Source organism: Oncorhynchus mykiss, chromosome 27 (assembly GCF_057628025.1).
Source record: "Oncorhynchus mykiss isolate SJ-2025 chromosome 27, ASM5762802v1, whole genome shotgun sequence".
NCBI lineage: Eukaryota > Metazoa > Chordata > Actinopteri > Salmoniformes > Salmonidae > Oncorhynchus > Oncorhynchus mykiss.
In genome coordinates, this window is record NC_143048.1 from 41,982,501 (window position 1) to 41,995,718 (window position 13,218).

The 13,218-nt window shown below is 45.5% G+C and overlaps 1 protein-coding gene across 2 annotated transcripts in view; it reads left to right on the forward strand.

The window, feature by feature from the left end:
- The window catches only part of LOC110507225 (1-phosphatidylinositol 4,5-bisphosphate phosphodiesterase eta-1), a 145,352-nt gene that overhangs the window by 127,486 nt on the left and 4,648 nt on the right, over positions 1-13,218 (forward strand). For both annotated transcript variants that reach the window (XM_036964769.2, XM_090224003.1), the window contains 3 exons: positions 9,981-10,060; positions 11,161-11,220; positions 12,728-13,214. In XM_036964769.2, the coding sequence (XP_036820664.2) occupies positions 9,981-10,060; positions 11,161-11,220; positions 12,728-13,214 (627 nt within the window). The remainder of the gene's footprint in view (positions 1-9,980; positions 10,061-11,160; positions 11,221-12,727; positions 13,215-13,218) is intronic.

The following is a 13,218-nucleotide window of genomic DNA, read 5'->3' on the forward strand; positions in this document are numbered from 1 at the left end:
CTCATGATTTGGTTGGGTCTAATTGTGTTGCTGTGTTGGGGCTCTGTGGGGTGTGTTTGTGTTTGTGAACAGAGCCCCAGGACAAGCTTGCTTAGAGCGCTCTTCTCCAGGTTAATTTCTCTTTAGGTGATGGCTTTGTTCTGGAAGGTTTGGGAATTGCTTCCTTTTAGGGGGTTGTAGAATTGAACGGCTCTTTTCTGGATTTTGATAATTAAAGGGTATCGGCCTAATTCTGCTCTGCATGCATTATTTGCTGTTCTATGTTGTACACTGAGGAAATCTTTGCAGAATTCTGCATGCAGAGTCTCAATTTGGTGTTTGTCTCATTTTGTGAAGTCTTGGTTGGTGAGCGGACCCCAGACCTCACAACCATAAATGGCAATGGGCTCTATAACTGATTCAAGTATTTTTAGCCAGATCCTAATTGGTATGTCAAATTTTATGTTCCTTTTGATGGCATTGAATGCCCTTCTTGTCTTGTCTCTCAGATCGTTCACTGCTTTGTGGAAATTACCTGTGGCGCTGATATTTAGGCCAAGGTATGTACAGTTTTTTGTTTGCTCTAGGGCAACAGTGTCTAGATGGAATTTGTATTTGTGGTCCTGGCGACTGGACCTTTTTTGGAATTGTTTTGGTCTTACTGAGATTTACAGTCAGGGCCCAGGTCTGGCAGAATCTGTGCAGAATATCTAGGTGCTGCTGTAGGCCCTCCTTGGTTGGTGACAGAAGCACCAGAACATCAGCAAACAGCAGACATTTGACTTCAGATTCTAGTAGGGTGCGACCGAGTGCTGCAGGCTGTTCTAGTGCCCTCGCTAGTTCGTTGATATATGTTGAAGAGGGTGGGGTTTAAGCTGCATTTGTGTGTTTTTGCCCATTTTAACCTCACACTTATTTGTGTACATGGATTTTATAATGTTCTATGTATTTCCCCCAACACTTTCCATCAATTTGTATAGCAGACCCTTATGCCAATTTGAACTTTTTTTTAAATCAACAAAGCATGAGAATACTTTGCCTTTGTTTTAGTTAGTTTGTTTGTCAGTTAGGGTGTGCAGTGTGAATATGTGATCTGTCACACAGGATAATTTGGTAAAAAGCCAAATTGACATTTTCTCAGTACATTGTTTTCGCTAAGGTAAGGGAAGACCCCATGAAATGGCAACTTATTGCCATTGGGCAAATGTAAGGCAGTTCATCCAAACCATTTGGCAAGTGGAACATGGGAAATGCCAAGTGTCATACACCCAAAATCACAAATATGGCGAGCGCGCTCAACTGAAGATTTTCATATTGAAAATGGTCAAAGTCAAGACCCAAGGGTAAAATGATGAAAATCTCAAAACGTTTTCAAAATTTTAAAACCCCTAAAAAAGTGATTTTTGGACTGTTTTTCTATTTATTTATTTTTTTGGTCAATTATACATATGTAATAACCGTATGCACATACATATACATATTTTGTACTTCCGGCGCCGACAGAGATGGCCGCCTCGCTTCGCGTTCCTAGGAAACTATGCAGTTTTTTGTTTTTTTACGTGTTATTTCTTACATTAGTACCCCAGGTCATCTTAGGTTTCATTACATACAGTCGAGAAGAACTACTGAATATAAGATCAGCATCAACTCACCATCAGTACGACCAAGAATATGTTTTTCGCGACGCGGATCCTGTGTTCTGCCTTACAAACAGGACAACGGAGTGGATCCTATGCAGCGACCCAAAAAAACGACTCCGAAAGAGAGGGAAACGAGGCGGTCTTCTGGTCAGACTCCGGAGACGGGCACAGCGCGCACCACTCCCTAGCATTCTTCTTGCCAATGTCCAGTCTCTTGACAACAAGGTTGATGAAATCCGAGCAAGGGTAGCATTCCAGAGGGACATCAGAGACTGTAACGTTCTTTGCTTCACGGAAACGTGGCTTACTGGAGAGACGCTATCCGAAGCGGTGCAGCCAACAGGTTTCTCCACGCATCGCGCAGACAGGAAAAAACATATTTCTGGTAAAAAGAGGGGCGGGGGCGTATGCCTTATGACTAACGTGACATGGTGCGATGAAAGAAACATACAGGAACTCAAATCCTTCTGTTCACCTGATTTAGAATTCCTCACAATCAAATGTAGACCGCATTATCTACCAAGAGAATTCTCTTCGATTATAATCACAGCCGTATATATCCCCCCCCAAGCAGACACATCGATGGCTCTGAACGAACTTTATTTAACTCTCTGCAAACTGGAAACAATTTATCCGGAGGCTGCATTCATTGTAGCTGGGGATTTTAACAAGGCTAATCTGAAAACAAGACTCCCCAAATTTTATCAGCATATCGATTGCGCAACCAGGGGAGGAAAGACCTTGGACCATTGTTACTCTAACTTCCGCGACGCATATAAGGCCCTGCCCCGCCCCCCTTTCGGAAAAGCTGACCACGACTCCATTTTGTTGATCCCTGCCTACAGACAGAAACTAAAACAAGAGGCTCCCACGCTGAGGTCTGTCCAACGCTGGTCCGACCAAGCTGACTCCACACTCCAAGACTGCTTCCATCACGTGGACTGGGAGATGTTTCGTATTGCGTCAGATAACAACATTGACGAATACGCTGATTCGGTGTGCGAGTTCATTAGAACGTGCGTTGAAGATGTCGTTCCCATAGCAACGATTAAAACATTCCCTAACCAGAAACCGTGGATTGATGGCAGCATTCGTGTGAAACTGAAAGCGCGAACCACTGCTTTTAATCAGGGCAAGGTGTCTGGTAACATGACCGAATACAAACAGTGCAGCTATTCCCTCCGCAAGGCTATCAAACAAGCTAAGCGCCAGTACAGAGACAAAGTAGAATCTCAATTCAACGGCTCAGACACAAGAGGCATGTGGCAGGGTCTACAGTCAATCACGGACTACAGGAAGAAACCCAGCCCAGTCACGGACCAGGATGTCTTGCTCCCAGGCAGACTAAATAACTTTTTTGCCCGCTTTGAGGACAATACAGTGCCACTGACACGGCCTGCAACGAAAACATGCGGTCTCTCCTTCACTGCAGCCGAGGTGAGTAAGACATTTAAACGTGTTAACCCTCGCAAGGCTGCAGGCCCAGATGGCATCCCCAGCCGCGCCCTCAGAGCATGCGCAGACCAGCTGGCCGGTGTGTTTACGGACATATTCAATCAATCCCTATACCAGTCTGCTGTTCCCACATGCTTCAAGAGGGCAACCATTGTTCCTGTTCCCAAGAAAGCTAAGGTAACTGAGCTAAATGACTACCGCCCCGTAGCACTCACATCCGTCATCATGAAGTGCTTTGAGAGACTAGTCAAGGACCATATCACCTCCACCCTACCTGACACCCTAGACCCACTCCAATTTGCTTACCGCCCAAATAGGTCCACAGACGATGCAATCTCAACCACACTGCACACTGCCCTAACCCATCTGGACAAGAGGAATACCTATGTGAGAATGCTGTTCATCGACTACAGCTCGGCATTCAACACCATAGTACCCTCCAAGCTCGTCATCAAGCTCGAGACCCTGGGTCTCGACCCCGCCCTGTGCAACTGGGTACTGGACTTCCTGATGGGCCGCCCCCAGGTGGTGAGGGTAGGCAACAACATCTCCTCCCCGCTGATCCTCAACACTGGGGCCCCACAAGGTTGCGTTCTGAGCCCTCTCCTGTACTCCCTGTTCACCCACGACTGCGTGGCCACGCACGCCTCCAACTCAATCATCAAGTTTGCGGACGACACAACAGTGGTAGGCTTGATTACCAACAACGATGAGACGGCCTACAGGGAGGAGGTGAGGGCCCTCGGAGTGTGGTGTCAGGAAAACAACCTCACACTCAACGTCAACAAAACTAAGGAGATGATTGTGGACTTCAGGAAACAGCAGAGGGAACACCCCCCTATCCACATCGATGGAACAGTAGTGGAGAGGGTAGCAAGTTTTAAGTTCCTCGGCATACACATCACAGACAAACTGAATTGGTCCACTCACACAGACAGCATCGTGAAGAAGGCGCAGCAGCGCCTCTTCAACCTCAGGAGGCTGAAGAAATTCGGCTTGTCACCAAAAGCACTCACAAACTTCTACAGATGCACAATCGAGAGCATCCTGGCGGGCTGTATCACCGCCTGGTATGGCAACTGCACCGCCCTCAACCGTAAGGCTCTCCAGAGGGTAGTGAGGTCTGCACAACGCATCACCGGGGGCAAACTACCTGCCCTCCAGGACACCTACACCACCCGATGTCACAGGAAGGCCATAAAGATCATCAAGGACATCAACCACCCGAGCCACTGCCTGTTCACCCCGCTATCATCCAGAAGGCGAGGTCAGTACAGGTGCATCAAAGCTGGGACCGAGAGACTGAAAAACAGCTTCTATCTCAAGGCCATCAGACTGTTAAACAGCCACCACTAACACTGAGTGGCTGCTGCCAACACACTGACACTGACTCAACTCCAGCCACTTTAATAATGGGAATTGATGGGAAATGATGTAAATATATCACTAGCCACTTTAAACAATGCTACCTTATATAAATGTTACTTACCCTACATTATTCATCTCATATGCATACGTATATACTGTACTCTATATCATCGACGGTATCCTTATGTAATACATGTATCACTAGCCACTTTATACTATACTATGCCACTTTGTTTACATACTCATCTCATTTGTACATACTGTACCCGATACCATCTACTGTATCTTGCCTATGCTGCTCTGTACCATCACTCATTCATATATCCTTATGTACATATTCTTTATCCCCTTACACTGTGTACAAGACAGTAGTTTTGGAATTGTTAGTTAGATTACTTGTTATTACTGCATTGTCGGAACTAGAAGCACAAGCATTTCGCTACACTCGCATTAACATCTGCTAACCATGTGTATGTGACAAATAAAATTTGATTTGATTTGATTTATGTCTTATTTTATTGTGTTTGTCCATTAGGCCTATGTATTGTCCATTTGCAATATATGTTCATTGGAAGTCGGCTTCTGAACCAAAAAGTCAGTGAACCATGGCCAGATGGCATAACTAATGTCCCAATGCCACACATAAGTATTGAATGTACCAAATCAGGATGTTATGTCCATTTGCCATATATGATCATAGGAAGTCGGCTTCCAAACCCAAAAGTCAGTAAACCATGTCCAAATGGCATAAGAAATGTCCAAATGGCATTTATAATGACCAAACGATAATATATATATCAAATGTATCACTAAATTAAGCCCAGAATCAACCTAAAAGTTATATTTGTCATGTTTGATCATAGGAAGCCACAGGAAGTACAAATTTGGTGCATTAAGACAGCAGTGGGACTCAGTCGTTTTTTACAATATATTTTTTTAAATATCCAAAATGACCAGGGGTGCCCCCTATTGGATGGGCACGGGTGGGGGGTGCTCCCTACCCAGCCATGGACCCCTTGCACCCCTCTAAAGGCATTAAAACATTTGTTTTTAAATTTGCATCTCTTTGCTTCAGATTACCAAGTAATCTGGCACGGCTGTCCATTTGCGATGTCTTACGATGGGCATTTACTATCACGAATTTGACATGCTCTAATATACTGCAGAAATGCCCAATTGACTGGCCCGTTGAACTCGGGATGGCCGGGCAGTGATAGTGGTTCCTCTCCATCGCTCGTTGGTGTTTATTTCCACCTGTTAATTTGGTGATGGTTCCTCACAGTTTAACTTCACTAGGGTAGGGGGCACTATTTTCACTTCTGGATGAAAGTAAACTGCCTGCTACTGAGGCCCAGAGGCTAGGATATGCATATAATTGGTAGATTTGGATAGAAAACACTCTAAAGTTTCCAAAATCCATCCAATTGAATGCCATTACAGTATCCATTGACTTAGGACTCAAATTGCTCTTCCTGTGGCTTCCACTAGATGTCAACAGTCTTTAGAAATTGTTTCAGGCTTGTATTCTGAAAAATGAGGGAGTAGACCACTCTGAATGAGTGGACTCTGCAGTGTCCCAGAGTTTTTTCATGCGGGCGACCGAGAGTGCGCCTTTTCTTGTTTACCTTTTATACTGACAACGTTATTGTCCGGTTGAAATATTATCAATTATTTAGGCTAAAAACAACCTGAGGATTGATTATGAACATCGTTTGAAATGTTTCTACAAAGTTTACGGATACTATTTGGATTTTTCGCCTGCCTGTTGTGACTATGTTTGAGCCTGTGGATTACTGAACAAAACTGAGGTTTTTGGATATAAAAGGGACTTTATCGAACAAAACAAACATTTATTGAGTAAATGGGAGTCTTGTTAGTGCAACCATATGAAGATCATCGAAGGTAAGTGATTAATTTTTTCTCTATTTCTTACTTGTGTAACTCCTCTACTTTGCTGGTACCTGTTTGTAATGATTTGTCTGCTGGGCGATGTTCTCAGATAATCGCATGGTATGCTTTCGCCGTAAAGCGATTTTGAAATCTGACACCGCGGTTGGATTAACCATAATTAAAACTTAACTTCTTGATGCACCCATCCCGTTACCGGGATCATTTTCGTCAACATCAGCTGGATTGCAGAGCGCCAAATTCAAATTAAATTACTAAAAATATTACATTTTCATGAAATCACAAGTGCTGTTAAAACACATAGTCACATTCTAGCTACGGGTCCAGTTCTGACTTTGCTAGGTCTAGCTGAGGCGACCCCAAATCCCAAGTTTCAGCTTGATAGGTCATTCGGAGCCCGAGCAGCGACCTTAATTAGTGCTGAAAATCTACTTTTTCTGGGCGTTGCTACGGGGTCCCTGAATGAGCTATTGTACAGAAAAGTTAGGGTCTGTCTCCATGGGCCGAGGAGGTTTCAATGCACCTAGTCCTGTGATTCTGGGACTTTTCTAAATGTCATTTTTATGACATTCCTAATTAATTGACGTCATTGCAAATGGACGAGGCTGTTGCTGGTTATTTTTTTCCTTACACCACTGCAGCTGGATCTATAAAACATAATAATTCTTTAACCATTACCGAACTGATATTGACTGATTTCTCGTAAACTACGTTAGATAAATGGCTGGTTCTTTTTTTCCTTACACCACTGCAGCTGGATCTGCGTTAGATAAATGGCTGGTTCTTTTTTTCCTTACAGGTTCATATACTTTGATGTTAAGCGGTCAAATTAGCACTCTATTACTGTTTTTAACCTTTAATCTCAGAAAATGGGCCTTAACTTTTTATGGCTGCAGGGGCAGTATTGAGTAGCTTGGATGCCTTAACTCAAAACGCATTGAGAACTTGATGCCATCTTGTTTCTTGGCATAAAGCCCTTTTGGCCAAACCCGTGCTCACCGAGTTTTGTCTTCGAAGATTTTTCCATTTAGGAGAAATTGCCATGTCCGTTTGGTGATGTTTTATCCATTTTCATTAAGCAACCAGTCGCCATCTGGTGGAATCTTCCGGAACAGTGGAAAAATGACCAAAAATAAATAAATATAACGGAAACCAAATTGTACGAGAGACTTTATTTGATGACTTCCTGGAAGATCCGGAACTGGGGCACAACCTGAGTCCATCGGCGTATTTTAATAACACTTGGGGACGTCTAGTAATGGACCTTACATTTGCAAAATGGAGATCCTCATCAACCATACGGGTAATGCCATCCATGTCCCTTATGTAGGAAATGTACGAGTCTGCTGTTTATGATAATGCAAAGGATTTTCCCAAGGTTGCTGTTGACGCATATCCCACAGTAGTTATTGGGGTAAAAATTTGTCTTCACTTCCATCCATTCACCTACTCTGCGTCTCACAAAGATCATGTGTTTGCACCCATCATCAGACCAAAGTACAGATTTCCACCGGTCTAATGTCCATTGCTTTTGTTTCTTTAACCAAGCAAGTCTCTTCTTATTATTGGTGTCCTTCAGTAGTGGTTTCTTTACAGCGATCCAACCATGAAGGCCTGATTCACACAGTCTCCTCTGAACAGTTGATGTTGTGTCCCGCCCTGACTTTAGTTATCTATGTTTTATGTATTATTTTGGTCAGGTCGGGGTGTGACGAGGGTGGGTACGTGAGTTTTCCCCTGTCTAGGGTTGTTGTATATCTGTGGGGTTTTTCTATGTCTAGGTAATGTAGGTCTATGGTGGCCTGAATTGGTTCCCAATCAGAGGCAGCTGTTTATCATTGTCTCTGATTGGGAATCCTATTTAGGTTGTCATTTTCCATTTTGGTTTTGTGGGTTACTGTCTGTGTAGTTACATGTCAGCACTTGTTGTATTAGCATCAAGTTTGTTTTGTTATTTTGTGTAGTGTTCTTCGTTAATTAAAGAAGATGTATTCATATCATTCTGCGCCTTGGTCTCATCAATACGACAAACGTGAATGTTGAGATGTGTCTGTTACTTGAACTCTGAAGCATTTATTTGGGCTGCAATCTGAGGTGCAGTTAACTCTAATGAACATATCCTCTGCCACAGAGTTAACTCTGAATCAGGTAAGACCCACGTGCAGACTGTGTTGAAGTAATGTTTATTGCAACAACAGGGGCAGGTAAACGACAGGTCAAGGCAGGCAGGGGTCGATATTCCAGAGTAGTTGGGCCAAGGTACAGGACGGCAGGCGGCCTCAGGGTCAGGTCAGGCAGAGGTTGTTAATCCAGAGTCGGGGGAAAGGCACAGGACGGCAGGCAGGCTCTGTCAAGACCGGTAAGGGTCAAAACCAATAGAGAGACTTGGGAAAGCAGGCGCTGAGACAAAACGCTGGTTGACTTGAACAAACAAGACGAGCTGGCACAGACAGACAGAAAACACAGATAGAAATACCCAGGGGATAAGTGGGCAAGATGGGTGACCCCCTGGAAGGGGGTGGAGACAAGCACAAGTGAAACAGATCAGGGCATGACACTCTGGGTCTTCCTTTCCTGTGGCAGTTTCATCATAGTGCATGAGAGCCAGTTTCATCATAGTGCTTGATGGTTTTTGCGACTGGACTTGAAGAAACTTTTGAAGTTCTTGACATTTTCAGAATTGACTAACCTTCATGGCTTAAAGTAATGATGGACTGTCATTAGGAGGGGGTGGAGTCTGTTGGGAAGGGATGGAGTCTGTTGGGAAGGGGTGGAGTCTGTTGTGTTGGTGGGTCTTGTGTTGTCTGTCCTCTGTTGGGTTGGTGTTGAGGTTGTGGTCCGGGTCTGAGTTTGGCCGTTCTGTTGGCTTCTCTGGGGGAGTGTCCTGCTCTCTGTCACACCTCAGCTTTCTCACCTCCTCCTTCAGTGCCATGTGTGCCGCTTTAAGTTCTCTCACCTCAGCCTGTAGAGCAGTCAGCAACTCAGACAGCCGTCCATCTCCACCCTCTGATGGGGGGTTGTTATGTCTGAGCTCCCCCATGTCACTCTCCAGCTCTGTGAATGTATCCCTCAGTGTTGGAGGAGCAGTGCAGTTGTGGGACCTGGGAGTGTCCAGTGCTGGGGGTGACTATCTTTGTCTGCAGGACATTTTGAAGAGGTGTGATCAGACTCACTCAGGATGGGGGAGTCGTCACAGAGAGAGAACCTTTCCTGCTGTGCTCTCTCTCTCTTTGACACCGTAAAAGTCCTACTGGAACTGCATGAGGAAGCCCTGCACCATTACTGTCCCAGACTTGTACATGTTGACAGAGGTTGTTTCAATTTCCTCAATGTCTACTATTCTGAGTTTCCACCCTGGGACAATACCCTCTCTCTTGACATAGGGGTAGTGTGCCAGGGGATGGTCTGTGTTAATATAGCACTGTGTCATGCCAGGGGATTGTCTGTGTAGAAAGTGAAGTTGCTTACGTTCCCCTCTTTGTTGCAGTCAGCAAATAGTGTCTCTAGGTTGTCCTTAAGGAGCTTATCTTGTACTTATTCCATGCAGTGTTATTTTTAATATACATGGGGTATTGTAATGACCTCTCCACAACGATAACTCTCTGTCTCTCTCCCTTTCTCTCTCTTCAGGTTATAGACATGTGTACTTGGAGGGGTTGACTGAGGCGTCAATCTTTATCCACGTATCAGTTCATGACATCTATGGGAAGGTAGGTACAGTACATTGCAGTGAGATAACCCTTCTATGGTAAGATAGGTACAGTCTGAGACATTCCTGGTATCCCTGGTCCTCTTCTCCACATGTCACCACTGACCCTAGCCAGGGTACCAGTCTGTTTCTGGTCTCTTTAATATAGCCTGGGTACCAGTCTGTTTCTGGTATCTTGCCATGTCCTTATGGAACTGCAAAACATGATTTGCTTGACAATGCCTATGGAGCAGGCAAACGTACAAACAGATTTGGGACCAGGCTTGTGAGATCAGATCTGTGTACCAGGCTAGTGAGATCAGATCTGGGTACCAGGCTAGTGAGATCAGATCTGGGTACCAGGCTAGTGAGATCAGATCTGGGTACCAGGCTAGTGAGATCAGATCTGGGTACCAGGCTAGTGAGATCAGATCTGGGTACCAGGCTAGTGAGATCAGATCTGGGTACCAGGCTAGTGAGATCAGATCTGGGTACCAGGCTAGTGAGATCAGATCTGGGTACCAGGCTAGTGAGATCAGATCTGGGTACCAGGCTAGTGAGATCAGATCTGGGTACCAGGCTAGTGAGATCAGATCTGGGTACCAGGCTAGTGAGATCAGATCTGGGTACCAGGCTAGTGAGATCAGATCTGGGTACCAGGCTAGTGAGATCAGATCTGGGTACCAGGCTAGTGAGATCAGATCTGGGTACCAGGCTAGTGAGATCAGATCTGGGTACCAGGCTAGTGAGATCAGATCTGGGTACCAGGCTAGTGAGATCAGATCTGGGTACCAGGCTAGTGAGATCAGATCTGGGTACCAGGCTAGTGAGATCAGATCTGGGTACCAGGCTAGTGAGATCAGATCTGGGTACCAGGCTAGTGAGATCAGATCTGTGTACCAGGCTAGTGAGATCAGATCTGGGTACCAGGCTAGTGAGATCAGATCTGGGTACCAGGCTAGTGAGATCAGATCTGGGTACCAGGCTAGTGCTACTCTGACCCTATAGAAAATAAGTGGTCTGAAGGGGGGAAAATCAGTTTTAACTTTTACATATACATATTTATTACACTTAGTTGTCAGCTATATAATTCTCCTAAGCTGATACCTTCTTCCTTTCCAGTGGAATCCACTAGTCCTGAACCCCAGCTTTACCATAATGCACTTTCTAGGAGCCCACAAGGTATCCTGGGTAGACTATGTATGCTGCATGGCATCTGCACGACTGTCAACTGTTTCCACTGTGTGTGGTGGAGTGCCAATGGTTTCAGATGTATTTCTGTGTGTATGCTACTGTATATCTAAGATTGGTATATTGGGTGTATTGTGGATGTGTTTTCTTGTTAGGTGATTTTCTATGCATTTTATCAGTCATTATCGGGTTCATAAAATCAGAGCTCATGGCATTACTAACTACACAGATAGTGGTAAAAAGGGACTATGTGCAAGGATTGTGAGTGAGAGAATGAGATGGTTGTTTGTCTGTGGTTAGTAGTTACCGTTATGCTATAGTGCCATCTAAAGGCATGTCTTTGGCCACGGGAGAATCTCAATTGCATTGCCTTGATTCCCCATGTCCGCTCTCCTCGACCTCCTTCTCGAGACCTATTGGATGAGAAGGTTAGACGGGACGGACCTCTGACCTCATCCAATGGGTTTTGAGAAGGAGACGAGGAGAGACGATGCAAGGAATCAAGGAAATGCAAATTGAAATTCTCCCCATGATGAACCTGAGTGGGAGTGGCAATGACAGCTCAGCACTTAATCTGAATTCATGTAAAGAAGTATTGATTTGCTGAAAATATTTTGTTTTGTGTAGAGTGAAGTGTGTTAATGTTTTCAGTCTATATTGTTTCTCAGGCATGTTTGCATTGTGGTGGGAATACTGTGATGTGATTGAAAAGCATGACATCTTATCTAACCTTCCTCACACCATGCAATTCATATTTTCATGTAAAATACTAAACACTTTCTCTCTCTCACCCCTCTCTCTTCATTCTTCTTCTCTCTCCCCTTCCTCTCTCTTCATTCTTCTTCTCTCTCCCCTCCCTCTCTCTTCATTCTTCTTCTCTCTCCCCTCCCTCTCTCTTCATTCTTCTTCTCTCTCCCTCCCTCTCTCTTCATTCTTCTTCTCTCTCCCCTCCCTCTCTCTTCATTCTTCTTCTCTCTCCCCTCCCTCTCTCTTCATTCTTCTTCTCTCTCCCCTCCCTCTCTCTTCATTCTTCTTCTCTCTCCCCTCCCTCTCTTCATTCTTTTTCTCTCTCCCCTCCCTCTCTCTTCATTCTTCTTCTCTCTCCCCTCCCTCTCTCTTCATTCTTCTTCTCTCTCTCACCCCTCTCTCTTCATTCTTCTTCTCTCTCCCCTCCCTCTCTCTTCATTCTTCTTCTCTCTCCCCTCCCTCTCTCTTCATTCTTCTTCTTTCTCCCCTCCCTCTCTCGTCATTCTTCTTCTCTCTCCCCTCCCTCTCTCTTCATTCTTCTTCTCTCTCCCCTCCCTCTCTCTTCATTCTTCTTCTCTCTCTCACCCCTCTCTCTTCATTCTTCTTCTCTCTCCCCTCCCTCTCTCTTCATTCTTCTTCTCTCTCCCCTCCCTCTCTCTTCATTCTTCTTCTTTCTCCCCTCCCTCTCTCGTCATTCTTCTTCTCTCTCCCCTCCCTCTCTCTTCATTCTTCTTCTCTCTCCACCCATCAGGGTCGTCAGCTAGGAGGCATCAGGGGCTTATTTAACAGGCCCTCTAAGTTTTCAGTAGACACCAGCTGTGGTTCGGCCCTCAGGAAACGCTCCATCAGTGACCACCTCCTCCGACGCACCGCCAGCGCCCCCGCCAACCGTCGCAAGAAAACCAAGATGAAGCTCGCTGAGTCCTCTACCTCCATATCAGACCGCAAGGCCTCCATATCAGACCGCAAGGCCTCCATATCAGACCGCAAGGCCTCCATATCAGACGGCAAGGCCTCCATATCGGACCGCAAGGACAGAGTGTGGGCCGGGGCAGGGGCTGGGGGGGAGGGGTCCCAGAACAGGGAAAGGGACAGGGAGGGGGTAATGGTGGAGAGACGCCCAACACCCCTCACCCACAGGCCCATCTCCATGCCCCTTGAGGGGCTACTGCAGGGACAGCTCTCCCTCTGCTCCCCCGACCAGGAGCAGACTGACCTGGGTGCAGACACACACATCGGTGG